The 20,662-nt window shown below is 43.7% G+C and overlaps 1 protein-coding gene across 2 annotated transcripts in view; it reads right to left on the bottom strand.

Annotated features, from left to right (window-relative positions):
* Nucleotides 1-2,854: 2,854 nt before the first annotated feature.
* Nucleotides 2,855-20,662, bottom strand: part of ANO9 (anoctamin 9) — a 161,616-nt gene continuing 143,808 nt past the window's right edge. The window contains exons 23-25 of one of the 2 annotated variants that reach the window (XM_073604711.1): nucleotides 11,487-11,599; nucleotides 3,280-3,357; nucleotides 2,855-3,127 (exon numbers count right to left, since the gene is read on the bottom strand). In XM_073604711.1, coding sequence (XP_073460812.1) covers nucleotides 3,100-3,127; nucleotides 3,280-3,357; nucleotides 11,487-11,599 — 219 coding nt within the window. In that variant the 3' untranslated portion in view covers nucleotides 2,855-3,099. The remainder of the gene's footprint in view (nucleotides 3,128-3,279; nucleotides 3,358-11,486; nucleotides 11,600-20,662) is intronic. The other variant, XM_073604713.1, reaches the window with a different exon arrangement.

Raw genomic sequence — 20,662 nt, 5'->3', positions numbered from 1 at the left:
CTTTTTTCAGGCCTTTATGTCATTGTAAGAACAGAAAACTTAGCCCCGTTTTAACACGCGTACTGTCTAAGTAAAATACACACAGGTAAATGGTCATTGTGAAAAGAATAAAAGAAAAAATGCACCTGCGCTATAACGTGCCACAGTGCACAGGTGTGAATATTATGTGTGTTGTGGTGCGCTATTTTCTCAAAAATAGCACGTGTGTTTTTTCAAAAAGTGTTGGCAGTGCATTGACAGCCCATCATTCTGAATGTCTTAATGCAATGCCTCTCAAAGCACTAAGGCCCCTTTCACACTTGTGCAACTTGTACTGTGACTTGGCACTGCAAAGTCGCATGACAAGTCATACCCTGTGATTTCCAATTCATATCTGTGAGACTTCAAATTAATCCCTGCACTACTTTGGTCCAACTTTGATGCCACTTGAGGTCCATAGACCTCAAGGTTACACAGGCATTGTTTTAAGTCACCTCAAAATCGCTGCAAAGTCGCACAAATTTTAGATCGCACAAGTGTGAAAGGGGCCTAAAATGTGTGCAATAACATATGAGGTGGTTTAAAAAAGTTTTGGTTTTGTAACACACCAGCAGATGGCAGCACAAGGCTGCGCACACAGTCACAGCGAACACCGACCTTCATAAGTCATCGTGCCAAAATACAGCATCATATGTAAATTGGGAGCTGTGCAACTGGTGCTATTCTGGGTTACCACGTCTGCAATTTCATAATGGACATCAAGTTAGCAACAAACAAACGTGAATATCTGTGTGAAACTGGGCAAAGATGCCACAGAGACATTTGCCATGATTCGGCAAGTTTACGGCTGTGCTGCAATGAGTCGCTCAAGGCATTTTGAGCGGCATGCCCGAGTGTTCTCCGACAAGCATCATGCACAAGTTGCCGAATCGTTCTGACATTTTTGGGAGTTGAGCTTGTTGAAGGTCGTCCTGATCTCTCATCAACTTCCAGTGATGTTCTTCTGCTCTTGAAGCGAGCGTGACACTCAAAACACTTCAAACGACTCATTGCAGCATCGCCGTTGTCATCATTGCTGTCCATGATAAAATAGCAGATATTGTAATGCACGAGGTCAGAATTTCACTAGTTGCACAGCTCCCGATGTACACAGGACAATGGGGTAGATTTACTGAACCTAGTGCACTCAGAATCTGGTGCAGCTGTGCGTGGTAGCCATTCAGCTTCTAACTTCAGCTTGTTCAATTTAGCCTTGGCAATAAAATCTGAAAGCTGGTTTCTGTGCAGAGTTGCACCAGATTTTGCACTTTCTAGCTTTAGTAAATAACCCCCACTGTCTTTTGGCACACTGACTTTTGAAGGTCGGTGCTCCCTGTGACTGTGCGTGCAGCCTTGTGCTGCCATCTGTTGGTGTGTTTCAAAACTTTTTGATACCACCTCATATATAACTGTGTAACAGTCAGAAAAGCAGGCAAGATCAGGTCAGGCTGGCCATAAATAGAATGATAAACACAAGAAAGGCTCACAATTTTATAGGTGACCTGTACTAAGGAAAAATGAAGGTGGTCATTGATTTAAGCATCATTTGTGATAATGGAGTTTCTCTTTCTCCTACAGCAGTGGTCTCCACACTGTGGCTCACGGGAAAGATGCAGCCCTTTTTTTGCCTTTATCCTGCCCTTGAGGCACCATTCCTTCCACTGATATGAGACACTATTCCTCCTACTGACACCAATGATGACAAGATACCATTCCTTCCACTGACACCCAACAGTGGGGCCTGATTCCTCCCACAGACACCAATACTGTAGCACTATTCCACCCACCCACACCAATAATGGCACACTACTCCTCCCACCGACACCAATAATGGGACACTTCCTCCCACCGACACCAAAATTGGGGCACACTTCCTCCCACCGACACCAAAATTGGGGCACACTTCCTCCCACCGACACCAAAATTGGGGCACACTTCCTCCCACCGACACCAAAATTGGGGCACATTTCCTCCCACCGACATCAACAATGGGGCACCATTTCTACCACTGACACCAACAATGGGGCACTATTTTTTGTACATTTATGCAGCTTTTTTTGCACTGGATTGAACTATCACTGTTTTATACTTCATATTATTAATCATTGAGTTTATATTTTGATTGAATTTAATATTGCATTTGCACTTTGAATTTATGCACATTTTTATTTTATGCACTTTAGTTATAGGTTTTTATGACATCCTTTTTGGTCATATAGAGATTGCACCTTAATATTTGCATATATGAGTGTACGCATATAGCGCTGCTTCACTTTACTGCTATTAAGACACAGGCAGCAGGTTCTCTGTAATAGCTCTGTCACAATGTGCTCCAGTTAGAGCTCGGGGACCTCTGGCCTGAGCATCCTGAAAGCATGCAGAAAGCTCTCCTGAGGATCCAGGTCAAAGGCAACAAGTACAGAAGCTGACTGGTACTGCAGGTGGCATTACGGTATACAGGGCACAGCGAGTGCCTGCCATGCGGATTCTAGAGATTTTCCTTTGCACTATTTGGAAGAGCTCACTGCAGTAGATCCAGGATTTTTCTCCTGTTGAGATGTCTCCGTTTGGAATCTAGTTTACCCTTCACATTCAAAAAGGGTGATCTCATTGTGAAGGACCAAATCAGCATTAGAGAAACTGCAAAGACATTCACGGCCTAATCTTTGACTTGAGTGACTGTGAAATGCTGTGTGCCCGTATTTGCCATGTGCCTATCAGGGAATGGAACCTGGGACCAAATGGTCTGTGCTACATAGACTATACATATTCTAGCGCTGTGGGCACTAGCATAGACATTTTTTTTTAATTCAGAAAAAAAAAGCAGAAAACAGCATTTTTAAAAAGGACCGTTTTATTATAAAAGAATATTTACACATTACCAAATCACATTTGGTTATACTTCACAGTCTCTCTCTATGCTTCTCCCAATTATACATCTTCTTGGTGGAATTACTAATGCCACATCTTCTTATCCCCTGAGGTTTGGTGGAAAGTCCAATGACATCTTCTATTACCACTGAGGCTTGATATATAACATCGACAACGAAATCCTCTGTTATGCCCAAGGTTTGGCGATACTCACACCTCTGTTGAACGTTCTATCATGCTTAAACGGAAAAAAAATGACATTTAGATTTCAGGTGTCCTTTTAGTAATGTCATGGTTTCTAAAAATATTGAGAGAATATGAGATACCCTGGAAATCTTCCTTTAATATTAGGTTTATGTAATACAGGGAAATTCTAGCAAGGAAAGTTACCTGAGGTCCACTAGCAGGTTTCTGTAAGGATAGGGGGAGCTGTCATGGGGTAACTCATCATTCTCTTCTGGCATCTCTCTGTGGGATGGAGTAGGGGAAAGTTAGTGGCTCTGGAAAGGGATGTAATAACGTCTCTAAACTGTGGAAAGTTATTACACAGGGAGTTGAAGGTAATATCAATGGACTTTGCAGCCTGATTTTGTGGCGCTCATTTCATTTTGATGCATTGTCATACCAAATTTATTTTTTGAATGTGAACTCAAATGTTGGCAAGATAAATTGCTTTAGGATTAGATTTATGGGGCTGGGGTGACTTTAAAGCTGAAGTTTGGCTCAAAATCATGTTTACTTACCGGTACTGTATGTTCCACAATGTGCAGGCTGCTGGATTCTGTAGATATCTTCACTGCAGGGCTACCCTGTCCTCTTCCTACTGCTGAACTTCTGGTGCTGTGGGGGTTAACAGCTTAGGATCTCCAGGCTCAACTGCACTAAAGCTGCATTAACCTGCCTCTCAAGTCCAGCCTACAGTCAGCCCCTTTTTGCTATTTAAGCCGCTTAGCTCATTTCTTCCTTGCCCTTGTGTGGTCTGTGATCCCTAAGTGTGTTTCTTTCTGTGCTTCTGTGTATGACTTGGCCTGGCTGACTTCCCTTCCGATTCCTGATTTTTGCTCCTGACTACGCTGGCTTCTGGTTTCCTGCCCCCGACTCGTCTGCTTATCTGCTCTGGCATCCAAACCCTGACTTCTGTTTTTTGACTACGTACCTGAACCGTATTTGCTATATTTTATTAAATGTGTTATTTTAACTGCACTTTCTGTGGCCGTTTGGTTTAGGCTTCCTGACATGGGGGAAAGTCTGATCAGTTACAGGATTCTTTCCCCCAATCACAGATTGTGTTACAGGCAGGCAGTGTAATCAGTGAAATAACTTTTCTGAGGGAAGGAGAGGGCAGGAGGGGGTAATGTCCCTGTCCAATAATTTTTAGTGCAGCTGAGCCCGGAGATCCAAGGCTGATAACACCCACCGTGCTGCAAGTTCAACAGCAGGAAGAGGACAAGGCAGCCCTGCAGTAAAGATTTCTATAGAATCCAGCAGCCTGTACATCTTGGGGCATTCTTCATTACAGATAAGTAAAACTGGAAAAAAATAAAAAATAACCAAACTTCAGCTTTAATGATGAGGCTTAGGGGTACAGTTAGGTTAAGGGTTAGATTCACGAGTAGGCTCAGGTTAAATTTAATGTATAGGATTAAGGATTAGTTGAAGGTTAAAGAAAATCTGAGGGGTAGTCCTCACCTCCCTAAGCAGCCCTCAACCATTCGGCTGGCTGGTACTTTTGTAGCCCACCTGTTACTGCTCTTGCCCTTTCCTAAAAAGGGCAGGAGCAAAATCTGCACTAAATGAAAATCAGTTGCCTCACAACCAATAGGAAGGAGAGCAAGGCGGGGTGATGGAGGTCAGAGCACAACCAGAAAGCTGTAATCTCAATTCGAACCCCGAGTTTTGGGGATCCTGAGGCACAATGAAAACTATTGGAGGACGTCAGCTGGCTGCTTTAAGTGGTGAACCACATGCATGATTTCAGGGGTTTGCATTGAGATATAGGAGTTGACTGCAAACTGCAGTCAACTCCTAAAACAGATTTTTTTTGCTTGTGAGATGATCTCTGAGGCTTATTCTCACCTAAAGGGATACAGACACTGCAGCTTTTAGAATGACAACTTTGAACATGCATCAGGTTATACTAAAGGTAGACCCCATCCACTGAGAAATCAATTTGAGAAAGGACATGGTGAATAAAAGAGCAATTACTTCTGAACCGAAAAATGTAAACTTTAAAGCTGAACTCTAGGCAAAAACAACAAGATCAAAATAAATAGACTATTAAAAGAAAATAAGCTTTTGCTGCAATATTTAATTTAAATATAGGACATTCCCCTGTAGTACGTTTTTTCTGCTACTAGATGTACAGCATCATTTAGTCCTCTTCCTCTGAGCCCAGGTCATCCTGGACACACCCCAACCTGTGACTGGACAATGAAAGGAGAAGCAGCACTCCCTTTCTCTGCAATGGGTGCTTTCACACCCGGGCGGTGCGCTTGCGGGACGTTAGAAAAAGTCCTGCAAGCATCATCTCTGGGGCAGTTTGGCAGCGCTTTATACAGTGCTGCCAAAACGCCACTGTCCATTGCACTGAATGGGCAGCGCTCCTAAAGCACCTGAAAAGCGCTTTGGAAGCGCCGCAACACAGGAGTTTTTAACCCCTTTTTTGGGGTTAAAATCGTCCTGCTAGCGGCCAACAAGCGCAGCTTAAACAGTGGTAAAGTGATGCTAAAACGAGCAGTGCTTTATTGCGAACGCACGGGCGGCCCAAGTGTGAAAGGGGTTTTAGTGTCTGTAAACTTTTTACACACATATATGGTAATGACTCGGTTACTCAAAATACGTTTTTCTTTCCTGCAGTGCTTGATACTATGTTGCAAGAAGTTGCTAATATTCACCTGCTGATATACATGCAGCTGTACTAGAATCATAGTAAATTAAACAGAAATAATGGGAACAATAATGTAGTGTAAAAAGCACTACATTTTAAGTTTTATTAGGAACCTGGAAAATGATGTTTTAAAAATTAAGAATATATAGGTTACACATGCCAGGAGTACAGTTGATGCAGTTCTGTAAAGAATGTGATTGCAGTATTATTTATCTGCATGGGGATTATGGATGCGACATTATAGTTACGCAGGCAAAGGAAAATATTTGAACTTTTCCTAATGTAAGCATGGGTGGAACTGTATTGCCCCGTACACACGGTCGGCCTTTCCAGCGGAATATGTGCGATCGGAGCTTGTTGTCGGAAATTCTGACCGTGTGTGGGCTCCATCGGACTTTTTCCATTGGAATTTCTGACACATAAAGTTTGAGAGCATGCTATAAAATTTTCCGACAACAAAATCCGATCCTTTAAATTCCGATTGTGTGTAGACAAATCCAACGGACAAAGTGCCAAGCATGCTCAGAATAAATTAAGAGACGAAAGCTATTGGCTATTGCCCCGTTTATAGTCCCGATGTATGCGTTTCGTGTTTTACGTCACCGCGTTCGGAACAATCGGATTTTCCAACAACTTTGTGCGACCGTGTGTATGCAAGACAAGTTTGAGCCACACACATACACATACATACATACACACACACACAATATAGGAAAAGAATCAAAGAATCACCCCCCTTTAAAATAATCACATTTTGTTGTTTTGCAACCTGAAATGAAGACAGGCATAGTTTGTTTTAGCCAGCGTGAAAACAACGTGAAAGATATAACATCAACATGTCAGAATAAAAAAAAAAAAAAAATCAAAAACAGAAATCACAGAGTTGGAAAAAAGGATCGCCCTCCTTATGTTAGTATTTTTGTTGAACCACCTTTTGCTTTAATTAAAGCCTCTAGTCTGTTGGGATATGTCTCTACTAACTTTGCACATCCATCTAGACTTTGCAATATTTGCCCACTTTTCTTTGCAGAACTGCTCAGGTTCAGCTAAATTTGATGGTGACCATTTGTTGACTGCAGTTTTCAAGTCATTGCACAGATTTTCAATGGGGTTTAAGTCTGGGCTCTGACTAGGCCATGCATGACTTCTTCCCATTGACAACTTTCTGGCAGAGGGCAGCAGATTTTCCTAAAAAAAATTTGATGATATTTTGCCCCATCCATTTTTCCTTCTATCCTGACTATTGTTCCAATACCTGCTGCAGAGAAACATCCCTATAACATATTACCACCTCCATGCTTCAGGCCGGGTTTACACTGGTGCGACAAATGCTCCAACATTGGGAGCTCATGTCGCATGACGTGTGAAAATCAATGTTTCCCTATGGGAGCCGTCTTTACTGGTCCGACATAAGTCGGTCCGACTTTGAAAATGCTCCCTGTACTACTTTGGTCTGACTTTGATCCTACTTCAGCCAATTGAATAGCACTGAAGTCGGATCAAAGTAGGATCCTTGTCCTAACCATTACAGCAGCAGTAAAAGGAATTTTGCTTTGATTGGTTAAAGGACAAGTCAGACTATCACAAAGTCGGATCAAAGTAGTATCCTGTTCATTCAAGTTGGATGGATGTAGGACGGATGTAGGACGGATGTAGGACTGATGTAGGACTGATGTCGCAGAGCAAAGTAGGATGACAGTCTTATGACTGTCATGTAGTATCAGTGTGAACCCAGCCTTACTGTAGGAATGATGTTATCTGGATGGTGAACTAGATTGGATTTCCGCCAGACTTATTTGGTGTTGAGACCAAGGTATTTAAATTTTTCTCATCTGACCATAACATCTTTTTCCATGTGGCCTTTTCATGGTGTGTTGTGGCAAAGCATGTGGCGTTTTTCTTGCAACCCTGCCATACAAGCCACATTTGTGAAGAATTTGTGATATTGTTGTCACATCCACACAATGACCACTCTTTGTCATAAATTCCTGCAACTGCTTCTGAGTTTCTGTAGTCCTCTTGGTAGCCTCTCTGACCAGTTTCCTCCTGGCTCTTTCATCCATTTTGGATCCAGGGAGGGTCTGTGTTGCACAAAATACCTTCAACTTCTTAATAACAGACTTCACTGTGTTTCTAGGCATTGATAAATCCTTTGAAATGTTTTTTGTATCCATCTCCTTGTGACTTGTGCCTGTCCACAACTTTATCCTGGAGATCTTTTATATATATTTATACGATTATCACTGCTTTCAAGTTCTGCTGTTTTGTCCATCCAGCTCTATTACATTACTTTGTGAAGGCCATGATATATGCCTTACACCTTCACAAACATCTTACTCCTTATATGGTTTTTGATTGGCATTTTATATTACTTCTGTACTAAAAAACTTTAAGACCTCAATAAAACATATTTGAAAAAGATAAAAAAATAAAAAAAATAATGAACACAGCTGATCACGGTTGAATGTCAAATGGCTTTGTGTGCCATTGAGAAGGTGATTAGCTACACCTGACTGAGTTTACAAGTCATTTTAGCCACTTGCTGCCCGCCCGCCGTCATATGACGGCGGGACGGTGCAGCTGTTGTTCTGGGCCGCCGTCATATGACGGCGCAGCCTTCCGGGCAGCCCAGGGGGCGCGCGGTGCATCGCTCGGGTCCCGGTGCGCGTGCCCGGCGGCCGCGATGTCCGCCGGGCACCCGCGATTGCCTGGTAACCGAGCAGGACCGTGGATCTGTGTGTGTAAACACACAGATCCATGTTCTGTCAGATAGGAGGAGACCGATGGTGTGTTCCTTGTACAGAGGAACACCGATCGGTCTCCTCCCCCTGTGAATCCCCTCCCCCCCCCAGTTAGAATCACTCCCTAGCAACACATTAACCCCTACAGTGCCCCCTCCTGGTTAACCCCTCCATTGCCAGTCACATTTATACAGTAATCAATGCATTTTTATAGCACGGATCGCTGTATAAATGTGAATGGTCCCAAAAATGTGTCAAAATTGTCCGATGTGTCCGCCGCAATATCGCAGTCACGATAAAAATCGCAGATCGCCACCATTACTAGTAAAAAAAATAATAATAATAAAAATGCTATAAATCTATCCCCTTTTGTAGACGTTATAACTTTTGCGCAAACCAATAAATATACGCTTATTGCGATATTTTTTACCAAAAATATGTAGAAGAATGTGTATCGGCCTAAACTGAGAGGAAAATTTGTTTAAAAAAAAAAAAAATTTGGATACTTATAGCAAAAAGTAAAAAATATTGTGTTTTCTTCAAACCTGTCACTCTTGTTTTGTTTATAGCACAAGAAATAAAAAATGCAGGGGTGATCAAATACCATCAAAAGAAAGCTCTATTAGTGGGGAAAAAATTATAAAAATTTCATTTGGGTACAGTGTAGTATGACCGCGCAATTGTTATTCAAAGTGCGACAGGGCTGAAAGCTGAAAATTGGCTTGGGCAGGAAGGGGGTGAAAATGCCCTGTATGGAAGTAATTAAAGAGGGGGGGAGGGGGGGTGATCCTTTTTCCAACTTGAATTTTTTATATTTTCTTCTGACATGTTGGTGTTATGTCTTTCACTTGAAGTTTTTTAGTTGCAATAAGTAAATAAATCTGGATAAAACAAAAATGTTGTCTGTCTTCATTTCAGGCTGCAAAGCAACAAAATGTGATTATTTTAAAAGGGGGGTGAATCTTTTCTATACCCACTGTAGATCATATTCTTAATTAAAGCCTAAGTGCAGCCAAAATAAAAAAAAACAGAAACATCAGTTCAAGGGACATGACGTATGGTCAGTAGGATGTTTTGCTTGTGCTGCTGCCTTTTCTTTTAAGCCAAATCCTCTTCCATCCATGCCCCTGTCCGCCCCTGTTGCTGTAATCTTTCAGTGTGGCAGGGGTTATTAGAACTAAGGGGCTGGTGCTGGCTCTCATCCATAAAACAAGACTACACCCATCCTTTTTGCCCTGCTGCTTAACTCACAGAAGCCATATTACAGCTTCTATGAATGGAGGATGGGTAGATGATTGAAAGGTCCACCCCCTCTATTCATAGATCGTTTTTTCATTCTTAGACACTGTAGTAATGGCTTCTATGAATGGAGAAGCTGGAGGCAGAAAGGGTGGGCATGGTCAGGTTCTCTTGATGAGACTGACAGCCTCTTAGTTGTATTAACCCCTGCCGCACCAGAAGATTACAGCAGCAGTGGTGGGAGGCATGGACAGAGGAGGATTTCACCTAAAAAGAAGCAACAGCACAAGTAACACATCTTAATGACTGGAAGTCATGTCCCTTGTGCTGAATTTTCTGTTTTTATTATAGCTGCACTTTTTTTTTGTTTTAAACCCAAACACTAGGGGTACATAAGTACTAGAACATTCTAGTATAAGCAAGGCTACTGTTAGAGATCATGGGGCCCTTTACAGCCTACCTGACAGGGCCCCCTTCCCCCCAGGATATATGAAAATTATAATTTTACTTCAAATACACTAAAATCATTATTAGCAGACACAAACACAACATAACACTTAAAAAACTCCCTGCTGCATCTAAAAGCTAAAACTGTACCGAGTTAATAAAGCTCTGTGTGTGAATGAGGTTTTGGGGCTCATTCATCTGGATGCTGTGGCCTGTAAAGGGTGAATCAGCAGTTTGTGTGGGTGCCACCCGGAACTGTATGCAGGCAGCCCCCCAACACAGACGGCGTGCATCCGCAGCCGCACACCTGAGAAAGTAGGACCTGAGGCAGTATTCATACAGCCGCTGAGTCCCCATAGAGTAACCAGCTGGCTCTAGCCGCATGAACAAAGTACCTGTGTGAATGAGACCTTGTGTTTTTTGCTTTTTCTTTTTTTACAATATTATTTTGACATTTTTTCCAACAGCCCCTGTGGGCTTTGGTGAAATATCAGAGGTATAAATGGGCCCCCAATGTCTCACTTTTGAGACAGAGAAAGGGACTGAGGACACAGATGCCCAGTCCTTTCTCTGCAGCCTCAGCTGCACTGAATAAACAGGAGGTACTCTGTACAGAGGATTCCTGTTCATTCAGGATCTAAAGTAAAATATTTATATATATATATATATATATATATATATATATATATATATATATATATATATATATATATATATATATAAAACTATGCTGCAATTCTGAATGAAAACGATACCAATCACTTACTAGGTTCATTCAGAGAAGTCCTCTCTATCCAGAAACCAATCCCCCTGCGTGCCTGCAGCAGCTGACTGCCGATGGGAGGAAGAGGTGGAGAAACTGGCAATGCTTTGGGGGGGGGCAGGGGGGATGGGATCTGCGGGCAAGGGGATCATGGAAAAAACGGGGGCGGGGTTATCTGAGCATTGGGGGGGGGTTAATCTCTTAATCTGATCCCCCCTGTGGCTCCCACTGCAGCAGCTGTGAAGGGGGTGAGGGAAAGCCCGCTATGCTGCAAGGGGAGCCATGGGGGAACAGTTTCAGGAATTGCTCTCCCACTTCGCCTCTCCGATTACCCCCCTCCTGTCAACAATCCACTTCCACCTGCTTGTCAGTTGTCCAGACCATCTGTTGAACGGCTGGTGACTAGGACCCACACTGGAGGGCTGGTGCTACACCCTTAGCAGCCCTGGGTAGTTTATCTACTACATTATGTATGTGTATGAAGTATGCTACTACATAGTGATGCATGATGGATAATTACCCAAGCTCATTCAGAAGATGCTCATGTTTCTGCTCTAGACTTCGGTTCTTCACAGCCTGAGGCACATCGGGTACAAACCAGGCAGCAATGAATTTTATGCATACTGCCACATGCTAAGAAACAAAAGAAAAAAAAAAGCATAAGAACATAACAAAAAAATTTACATTTATATATACTAAATATAAATGCATACCAAGCTGTATGCAACAATGAGAACATTCACTGCCATGGTTACCCAAACTTTGAAATATTAGGCCTGGTTTATACTTGCTTCAAAATGTTGTTGTAGAGCAGCGTTTTTAAAGCACTTCGAACACCAAAGCACCTGTCACTAAATAAATGGTGAACTTACAATCCTATACAAACAGGTGAGTTTGTGCTGCTCTCCTGTGCTTCAAAATGTATACCACATGTTCCTTTCATTGTGCTTTGCCGAATTTCAAAAGCTCTAATAGAAGTCTATGATAGCGCCCTCTAACTGCACCTGCAACGCCTTATTTAGTTAGCTTTGCTTTGTTTTGGAGGTATGAGATATCCTAGGATGCACTGGGCGAACAACAAGTGAACACACAGTCGGAGTGTCTGCTGAAGACGTCACAATTAGGGCTGCCTGACACCTTTTCTTCAAGCCAAACACTTTAGTGGCGCATAGCAATTAAAAAAAAAAAATAAAATTTGGGTGGGTGGGGGGCAGGGGGGATTTTGATGTAAGGGTTCTGCTCACAATTTCCCCTTAAATCAGGGTTCCCAAAGCCCCTCCTTACATCACAGTCCACAGAGCACCCCTTACCTTAGTGTACTCACACTCTTGGGGGTAGAAGGGAGAGAGGGGGGAGACCTCAGTCACAGACAGTGGATGGTGAGCTCACTCACCTGAGGATGGAGGCTCAAGAATCGGCACTTTTCATCCACAGTGTATCTTCCGGCTTCTGGGCTTCAAATTTCTCACCTACACATCTCTGGTACAGCACACCAAGGATTGGAGTGTGGGTGGCCAGACACAGAGGGGTAGGAGCAGGAGGAGGAGCAGATTGAGCCCTCTCTCCTCTCCAATCTGTGTGTGTGCTGTGCTGGCTCTGGGCAGTTTGAGAGAGTGTCACAGACACTCAGCTTAGACAACGGTATCATTAGCAGTAATCGGCATGGATTCATGAAGAATCGTTCTTGCCAAACCAATCTATTAACCTTCTATGAGGAGGTGAGTTGCCATCTAGATAAAGGAAGGCCCGGAGACGTGGTGTATCTGGATTTTGCAAAAGCGTTTGACACAGTTCCCCATAAACGTTTACTGTCCAAATTTGGTCCGTTGGCATGGACCATAGGGTGAGTACATGGATTGAAAACTGGCTACAAGGGTGAGTTCAGAGGGTGGTGATAAATGGGGAGTACTCAGAATGGTCAGGGGTGGGTAGTGGGGTCCCCCAGGGTTTTGTGCTGGGACAAATCCTGTTTAATTTGTTCTAAAAGACCTTGAGGATGGGATAAACCGTTCAATCTCTGTATTTGCGGACAATACTAAGCTAAGCAGGGCAATAAATTCTCCGCAGGATGTAAAAACCTTGCAAGAAGATCTGAACAAATTAATGGGGTGGGCAACTACATGGCAAATGAGGTTTAATGTAGAAAAATGTGAAATAATGCATTTGGGTGGCAAAAATATGAACGCAATCTATACACTGGGGGGAGAACCTCTGGGGGAATCCAGGATGGAAAAGGACCTGGGGGTCCTGTAGATGATAGGCTAAGCTGCTGCTAAAGCAAACAGAATATTGGCATGCATTAAAAAAAGGGATTAACTCCAGAGATAAAATGATAATTCTCCCGCTCTACAAGACTCTGGTCCGGCCGCACCTGGAGTATGCTGTCCAGTTCTGGACACCAGTCCTCATGAAGGATGTACTGGAAATGGAGTACAAAGAAGGGCAAGAAAGCTAATAAAGGGTCTGGAGAATATTAGTTATGAGGAAAGGTTGCGAGCACTGAACTTATTTTCTCTGGAGAAAAGACGCTTGAGAGGGGATATGATTTCAATATACAAATACCGTACTGGTGACCCCACAATAGGGATAAAACTTTTTTTGCGGAAGGGAGTTAACAAGACACGTGGCCACTCATTAAAATTAGAAGAAAAGAGGTTTAACCTTAAACTACGTAGAGGGTTCTTTACTGTAAGAGCGGCCAGGATGTGGAATTCCCTTCCACAGGCGGTGGTCTCGGCGGGGGGCATCGATAGTTTCAAAAAACTATAAGATGCATAACTAGATAAGCACCTGAACGACCACAACATACAGGGATATACAAGGTAATACTGACATATAATCACACACATAGGTTGGACTTGATGGACTTGTGTCTTTTTTCAGCTTCACTTACTATGTAACTATGTAACTGCAGCCAGCCCTCCGGACGGTTGGCAACCCTGGTAATTAGGGTGTACCCCTGCACACACCTATGCACTCGGCAATTGTGGTACTTGGTGAGCCACAGTTCGGTCTGAATAACGTGTCAAACATAGGTGTGTGCAGCCAATTATAAATAAATACAAAACAAAATCACTTTTTTAAATGTATAAAAGCATAGACATTGCCAGTAGAGCAGTGGACGTGTCAGTAGGGCAGAGGTTGATGTCAGTATAACAGTGGATAATGTCAGTAGCACAGTGGATGGTGTCAGTTTTATTTTTTTTTATTATTTTTTACCATTTTTTTTTTTAAGCAACCCTGTTGGGGAAGGTCTGGCAATAGATCAGGGGTCTAAAAAGACCCCTGATGTTTTACTTTTGACACAGAGAAAGGGACTGAGGACAGAGATTTCCCAGTCTCTTTCTCTGCAGCCTCAGTTGCACTGGGCCGTGAACAAATGGGAAGGGCTCTGTGCTGAGTGGCTTCCTGTTCATTCAAACACAGTTTTCTATGCTTTAGTTATGAATGGACAGGAGTGATCAGTACTGATCACTCACCATGTTCATTCAGACTTGCAAAGAGGGGTAGCAAACACTGCATGGTTGGTAAGGTGGATGAGCCTGGCAGCAGCATTCATGATGGACTGAAGTAGGGATAGCCTATATAAATTTAAGCTAATGAGGAGGGAGTTGCAGTAGTCAAGGCGAGAGATAACCAGGGAGTGATTTAGAAGCTTTCTGTGTTATTGGTTAAAAAGGGGCGTATTTTGGAGATGTTGCAGAGGTTGAGGAGGCATGATTTGGACAGTGATTGGATGTGGGGCCAAAAAGGAGAGTTCAGAGTCTAGGGTTACCCCTAGCACGCTGCCATGCAGGAACGGAAAGATAGTTGTGCCATCAATCTTCACAGAGAAGTTAGGGGAAGGGGTGCAGTATGTGGGGGGAGGAAATATTATGAGCTCAGTTTTGAATAGATCGAGTTTGAGGAAGGGGAGTGACATCCATATTGATATGTCGGTTAGTAAATCAGCATTACATGAGGAAACTGATTGTGCAAGCTGATGGGGGTGAAAGATAGATTTGGTTGTCATCAGCATAGAAAAGGTATTGGAAGCCATTAGAAGCCATCAGCTGACCCAGGGAAGAGGTGTAGATTGAGAATAAGAGGTCCAAGGACAGAACCTTGGGGGACTCAACGGAGAAAGGAATAGGCGAGGAAGAGGTAGAGTTGTAAGTGACACTAAACGTGCGGCAAGATAGGTACGATGAGAACCAATCAAGGCTACAATCATGGAGGAGGGGGTTGTCAACTGTATCAAAGGCAGCAGAGTGGTTCAAGAGTAAGAGTACAGAATAGTGACCATTGGTTTTAGCCATTAGTAATTTGTTTGTTAGTACACCCCCCTGTGTATCTGCAGCACTGGTAGGAGAGGAGGGATACCGCCAGAACACAGAGGGGTGATTAGGCACATCTGGCACACCCCATGCACATGCATAAAGTTTCCAGGTTTTAGGCGGTCTGAAACCCAGACATAGAATTCAAAGCCCAGACTGTCAGAGTAAATCCTGGACAGATGGCAACCTTAGACACATCTGGTGTGCAGCAGGAAGGTAAGCAGGGATTGGCCCGGACCAACTAGCAGGCGGCACATGTGGTGCACAACGTGGGAACGCTATAGCGCAAGTTGAGCAGGGACCGGAGAGATAGGACTGAGTGTCAAAGGATCAAAAAAGCAAGGGGGTTTGGAGAAACTAGTAGATGTCACATGTGGTGGGAGCAATATAGCGGGAGGCAATTGGTGACCAGAGAAAGAGGACTGAGTGACAGAGAATTTAGCAGGGCTGGGGGACCAGCACACTCAGGGCATTTGCCAAGCTTCATTAACGTTTCAAAAACACATAAAACCTGTATGTTAAAGCAGTAGGCACTTTAACCACTTTAAGACCAGCTGCCACAGTTGTAATATGGCAGGTTGGCTCCCCTGCGCAAACCGCCGTCATTGTACGTCGGCCGCTTTAAAAAGAATAGAGGGCCCGCGGCGCGATGCCGGAGCCGATGCGCGTGGCTGCGAGAGAGATCTGCTGTTCCTAGTGATCAGGAACAGCGATCTCTCTCCTCCTTCAGTCACTACACTGCCCCCACAGTTAGAAACACCTCCCTAGGGAACACTTAACCCCTTGATCGCCCCCTAGTATTAACCCCTTCGCTGCCAGTGACATTTATACAGTAATCAGTGGCTATTTTTAGCTTTTTAGCACTGATCGCTGTATAAATGTCAGTGGTCCCAAAAAAGCGTCAAAAGTGTCTGATCTGACCTCCCGAAATGTCGAAGTCCTGCAAAAAAAAAAAAAAAAAAAAATCACTGATCATTGCCATTACTAGTAAAAAATGTAAAATAATAATAAAAATGCATAAATCTATCCCCTATTTTGTAAACACTATAACTTTTGCGCAAACCAATCAATATACGCTTATTGCAATTTTTTTTACCAATAATATGTAGAATACATATTGGACTAAACCAGGGTTTTTTTTTTTTTTTGTTTATAGCGCAAAAAATAAAAACCGCAGAGGAGATCAAATATATCACCAAAAGAAAGCTCTATTTGTGGAAAAAAAACGTACATTTTATTTGGGTACAGCATTGCATGACCGTGCAATTGTCAGTTAAAGCGACGCAGTGCCTTATCACACTTATCGTGGAGAACGGCCCCTGATACTGGAATCTCGTGAGACTTTACAGTACCAGAAATTCACTGAAACACAGATGTTTGTTTATTAAGCAGTGATAAACTGCTCAGTACACACACAGACAGACAGCATGGTTAATGCTACTAAAATAAAGAGTATATATATATATATATATATATATATATATATATATATATATATATATATATATTTTTTTTTTTTTTTTTTTTTTTTTTACACACACACATAAATATGACAGGGGGACATGGTTACTGTCTTACGGGGGTTTGATCGAGGTAGAAGGAAGTTAATAATCTTCCTCTTTCCTCCTCAGAGCCACTGGAATTCTCTCTTCACTCCCCGATTCTCCACCTCTGAGCTGGTGAATCGGGAAGTGTGAATTCTGACACAGATCGCCAGTGAAGCGGTGAGATCGCACCTTCATAAACGGTCCGTTTCTGTGTCAGTCAATGGGGATTCTCAGTGTACAGAGATCATCGACAGGAGAACATGTTCAAACGCGTTCTCCCCCAATTATCTGTTTCATAAACCGTTTATAGACTATGATCATTGGCGATCCTCGGGATCACCGCTGTTCACTGCTTCATAACGGACACCTTAGTATGTATACATGGAACAGTTTAATTTCCTAACTGACATTACTGAGTTACAATTAAAGTTTTTGAATAGTACCAGATCACTGCTGTTTTGTAACTCCATGGAACACAGTGCCACATTGGTCTCCAAGTGTCAGGCTGACAGCCTCCTGTGCATGCACGCCGGCCAATGAAGAGACCCAAAGACTGGCTCTCAGAAGACGTTGCTGGCGGTGGTGCAGGACCATTGGATAGTAAGCATGCGCCGTAGACATCGGTGCCGCTATTTCTGCAAATATCTCCTAAACCTTTTAGGTTTGGGAGATATTTCTTGCACCTACAGGTAAGCCTTAATCTAGGCTTACCTGTAGGTTAAAGTGGTTGTAATGGGTTTACAAGCACTTTAAGCATACGCCTGTGCAAGGGTTGTATTTGCCCGAACGGTATTCCTGTGCATCCCCGTGTAGGCAGTCGCATTCATGGCAGTTGGAACATAGCGACAGAACGGACACAGCCGGTGCTCCTAATTTGACATCTGTGCAGGTGCGTGTCCCCAAACTCACACTGTATCAAATTGGGGGGGAGGGAGGGAATGTGTATGGGTCTTGGAGGTTGGGACTTTGCATGAGGAAAATGCATGCAATCAATGGAAAAAATACCGTATTTATCGGCGTATAACACGCACTTTTTTCCCCTGAAAATCAGGGGAAAATCGCAGGTGCGTGTTATACGCCGATCCCCTGCGATCCCGAGCTGTCAATTCTTCAGAGGACCGGCTCTGTGTATTTCGGCGCCGTCTGCGATTTTGAAGCCCAGGTTAGCTGGGATAGAGGTTTGAAGGCTGCACTGGGGCAAGGCTGCACTGGGGAAGGCTGCACTGACAAGGCTGCACTGGGGAAGGCTGCACTGACAAGGCTGCACTGGGGAAGGCTGCACTGACATGGCTGCACTGACAATTCTGCACTGACGAAGGCTGCACTGACATGGCTGCACTGACATGGCTGCACTGGGGCAAGGCTGCACTGAGAAGGCTGCAATGATGGGCATTTAAATGTAAGTTTTTTTCCCTTCAACTTCCCTCCTAAATTGGGGTGCGTGTTATACGCCGATAAATACGGTACATATTTCTGGTCAGAGATTGTAAACATTGCGAAACATAATGCAAAAAAACCCATTATATATATATATATATATATATATATATATATATATATATATATCTCACACACATATTTATTGTATATATACACACACACACACACGTAGCAGGTATTGCAGCCAAAGACGTACATTAACACAGATGGGCTGCATATGCACAGGCTTTCCAGCCTGAAAGAGGTGAGAGCGCTGGCTGTCATGTCTGCATGGGCTTTTTGACCCCCCCTCCTTCTTCTTGTTTTCACTGACTGAGTAATCTAATGTGAGCTGACACACAGAGCTGTGCATTTAGCAGCCTCTCTTGTGCCCCTATTGGCCTGAAAGAAGAAAAACAATTAAAAGGCACAGTTAAACAGCCAATGGGAGAGACTGTACTGAACTGCAGGGAGAGCTGCAATGAATTCTGGGACATGCAGTTCCCACACAAAATGGCCCCATAGACTGGTATACAGGAAGAAATACAAATCCCAGCAGATTTTGCTGGCGGAAAGTAAAGACTCCATTTTGTGTCTTGAGGTAAAGGTCAGTCGATGAGGGAGTGAGAGAGACACAGACGTGATCTGAGGGGCTGCTTTTACCCACGGAGGAAATGGAGCCACAGTTCCAGAGGTCGGTGTGTTGATCCTGCCACAGCTCCAGAGGTCGGTGCGTTGATCCTGCCATGGTTCCAGGAGTCGGACGACGACGGACATCCAGCCTGAGAGTGATCCCAGCTATATCTCCAGGTGTTCCTGAGGGTGTGGGTCCATCCGGTTACAAGGTGGTCAGTCAGATTTTTTTCGGAGAACTGGTCGCTTGATCCTTTGGTCGCAGGATGGGTGAGCGGGCATTTGGCCATCTTTAAAGACATAGTAGTCAGGCAACATTGCCTCACCAGTGCCCACATTTGTAGGAACACTTGCACCCTGCTGAACAATCACTACATTCCACTTTGCCTATCAGGATACTGCTAGCTTCCTACATTTAATTTTTGCCTACCAGGATACATTCAAGTACCCCTCTGTTTATCCCGCTCAACAGGACACCAAGTGCTCCAACGCCAGGCTAGCTGAACATCCTGGATATCTCCATTGTGAGGACCCTTTCTGTTACTCCTTCAGTATCAGTAATTTAGTGATTCCAGTGACTACCTTTAAAAGGGGAACTCTCATGTTAAATGTTAGTGATAAATTGCATTTGTGGCCTATATCCTCACATTTAATTGCCTGGGTCTGCAATTTCAGGATTTGAGGGAAACAGACTGACTGTCAAGTCAGATCAGTTCCCCTTTATGCCTGAGTGCATAGGCCACTCGAGATCCATTTAAGTTGTTTGACTGTTATTTTGAAGTCTGCTTTTTGGGTTTGATTAACACTATTAAATATCACAGTTTGCCATTCTTGACTATTGAGTTAGCAGATCACTGTTTGATTGTGGAAAGTCTCCCAGTAAACAAACTTCCTCTTTACTACATTTGTGTGCGTTTTACTGTGCTTGCAAGTACACTGTTTGCTAGGTGTGCCACAGGGGCTGAGAGGCAGAGTAACGGACTGAACAAACAAAAGCAGCTCCTTCGGGGGTATCGCTACACACACATATACATATATACACACACACACCATGGATACACTGCACATATATATGTAGCGCCCTGCTCCTGTTGATCAGGCGCTTGCATGTAAATTTAGGGGGTTATCTGTTCTGGACACAGTTCAGATTTAATCTGTGGCTAAATTAGCTTCTGTGCCAGCATTGGCTGTGTTGCATGTAGTTCCACACTGTTGTCGGTAGGTGTCGTTGTCACCACAGGCCAGTGTTGGAAGAGCAACAGGCTGATGTGTATTCAGTGCTCTTCTTTCTTGGAAACAGCCCAGTGCTTTCTGGGAGAGGGTACTTAAGGTGAAAACACCATTTTTGTTTCTCTCTTGCCTCCTGGCCTAAGGTATGTGGTGACTCTTCTCCTGCCTCGGGGCCACGTTGGCCCGAGGCTATTTGACTACAAGTAGACCCAGAAGCCCATCTGGGGCCTACCACCGCAGAGGTGGTCCTTAGGCTGTCTTGCCTGTTAGGAAGAAGCCAAGCCAAGCTAAGGAGATCCAGGGGAGGACCCTTGCTGGAGAGGCAGGATGAAGGCTGGTCTCTCGGGAGGGCCTGGCAACTTACTTGGAGGACTCACCTATACTTAACTAACCTGCCTCACAGTACTCCCGGGTTGGCTTAAAGGTTCTGGTACTGTGTAATCGTGCAACCAATACTAAATCCTGTGGCAGAGGATCGTGCAATTAATACTAAATCATGTGGCAGAGGATTGTTCAATCATTTTGTTCTTCTCAAGTCTGTGGCAGAGACT

The sequence above is a fragment of the Aquarana catesbeiana genome, linkage group LG11, assembly GCF_042186555.1.
Source record: "Aquarana catesbeiana isolate 2022-GZ linkage group LG11, ASM4218655v1, whole genome shotgun sequence".
NCBI classification, from domain to species: domain Eukaryota; kingdom Metazoa; phylum Chordata; class Amphibia; order Anura; family Ranidae; genus Aquarana; species Aquarana catesbeiana.
Note: the sequence above shows the minus strand (reverse complement) of the source record. Positions and strands in the feature narration are given on the sequence as shown.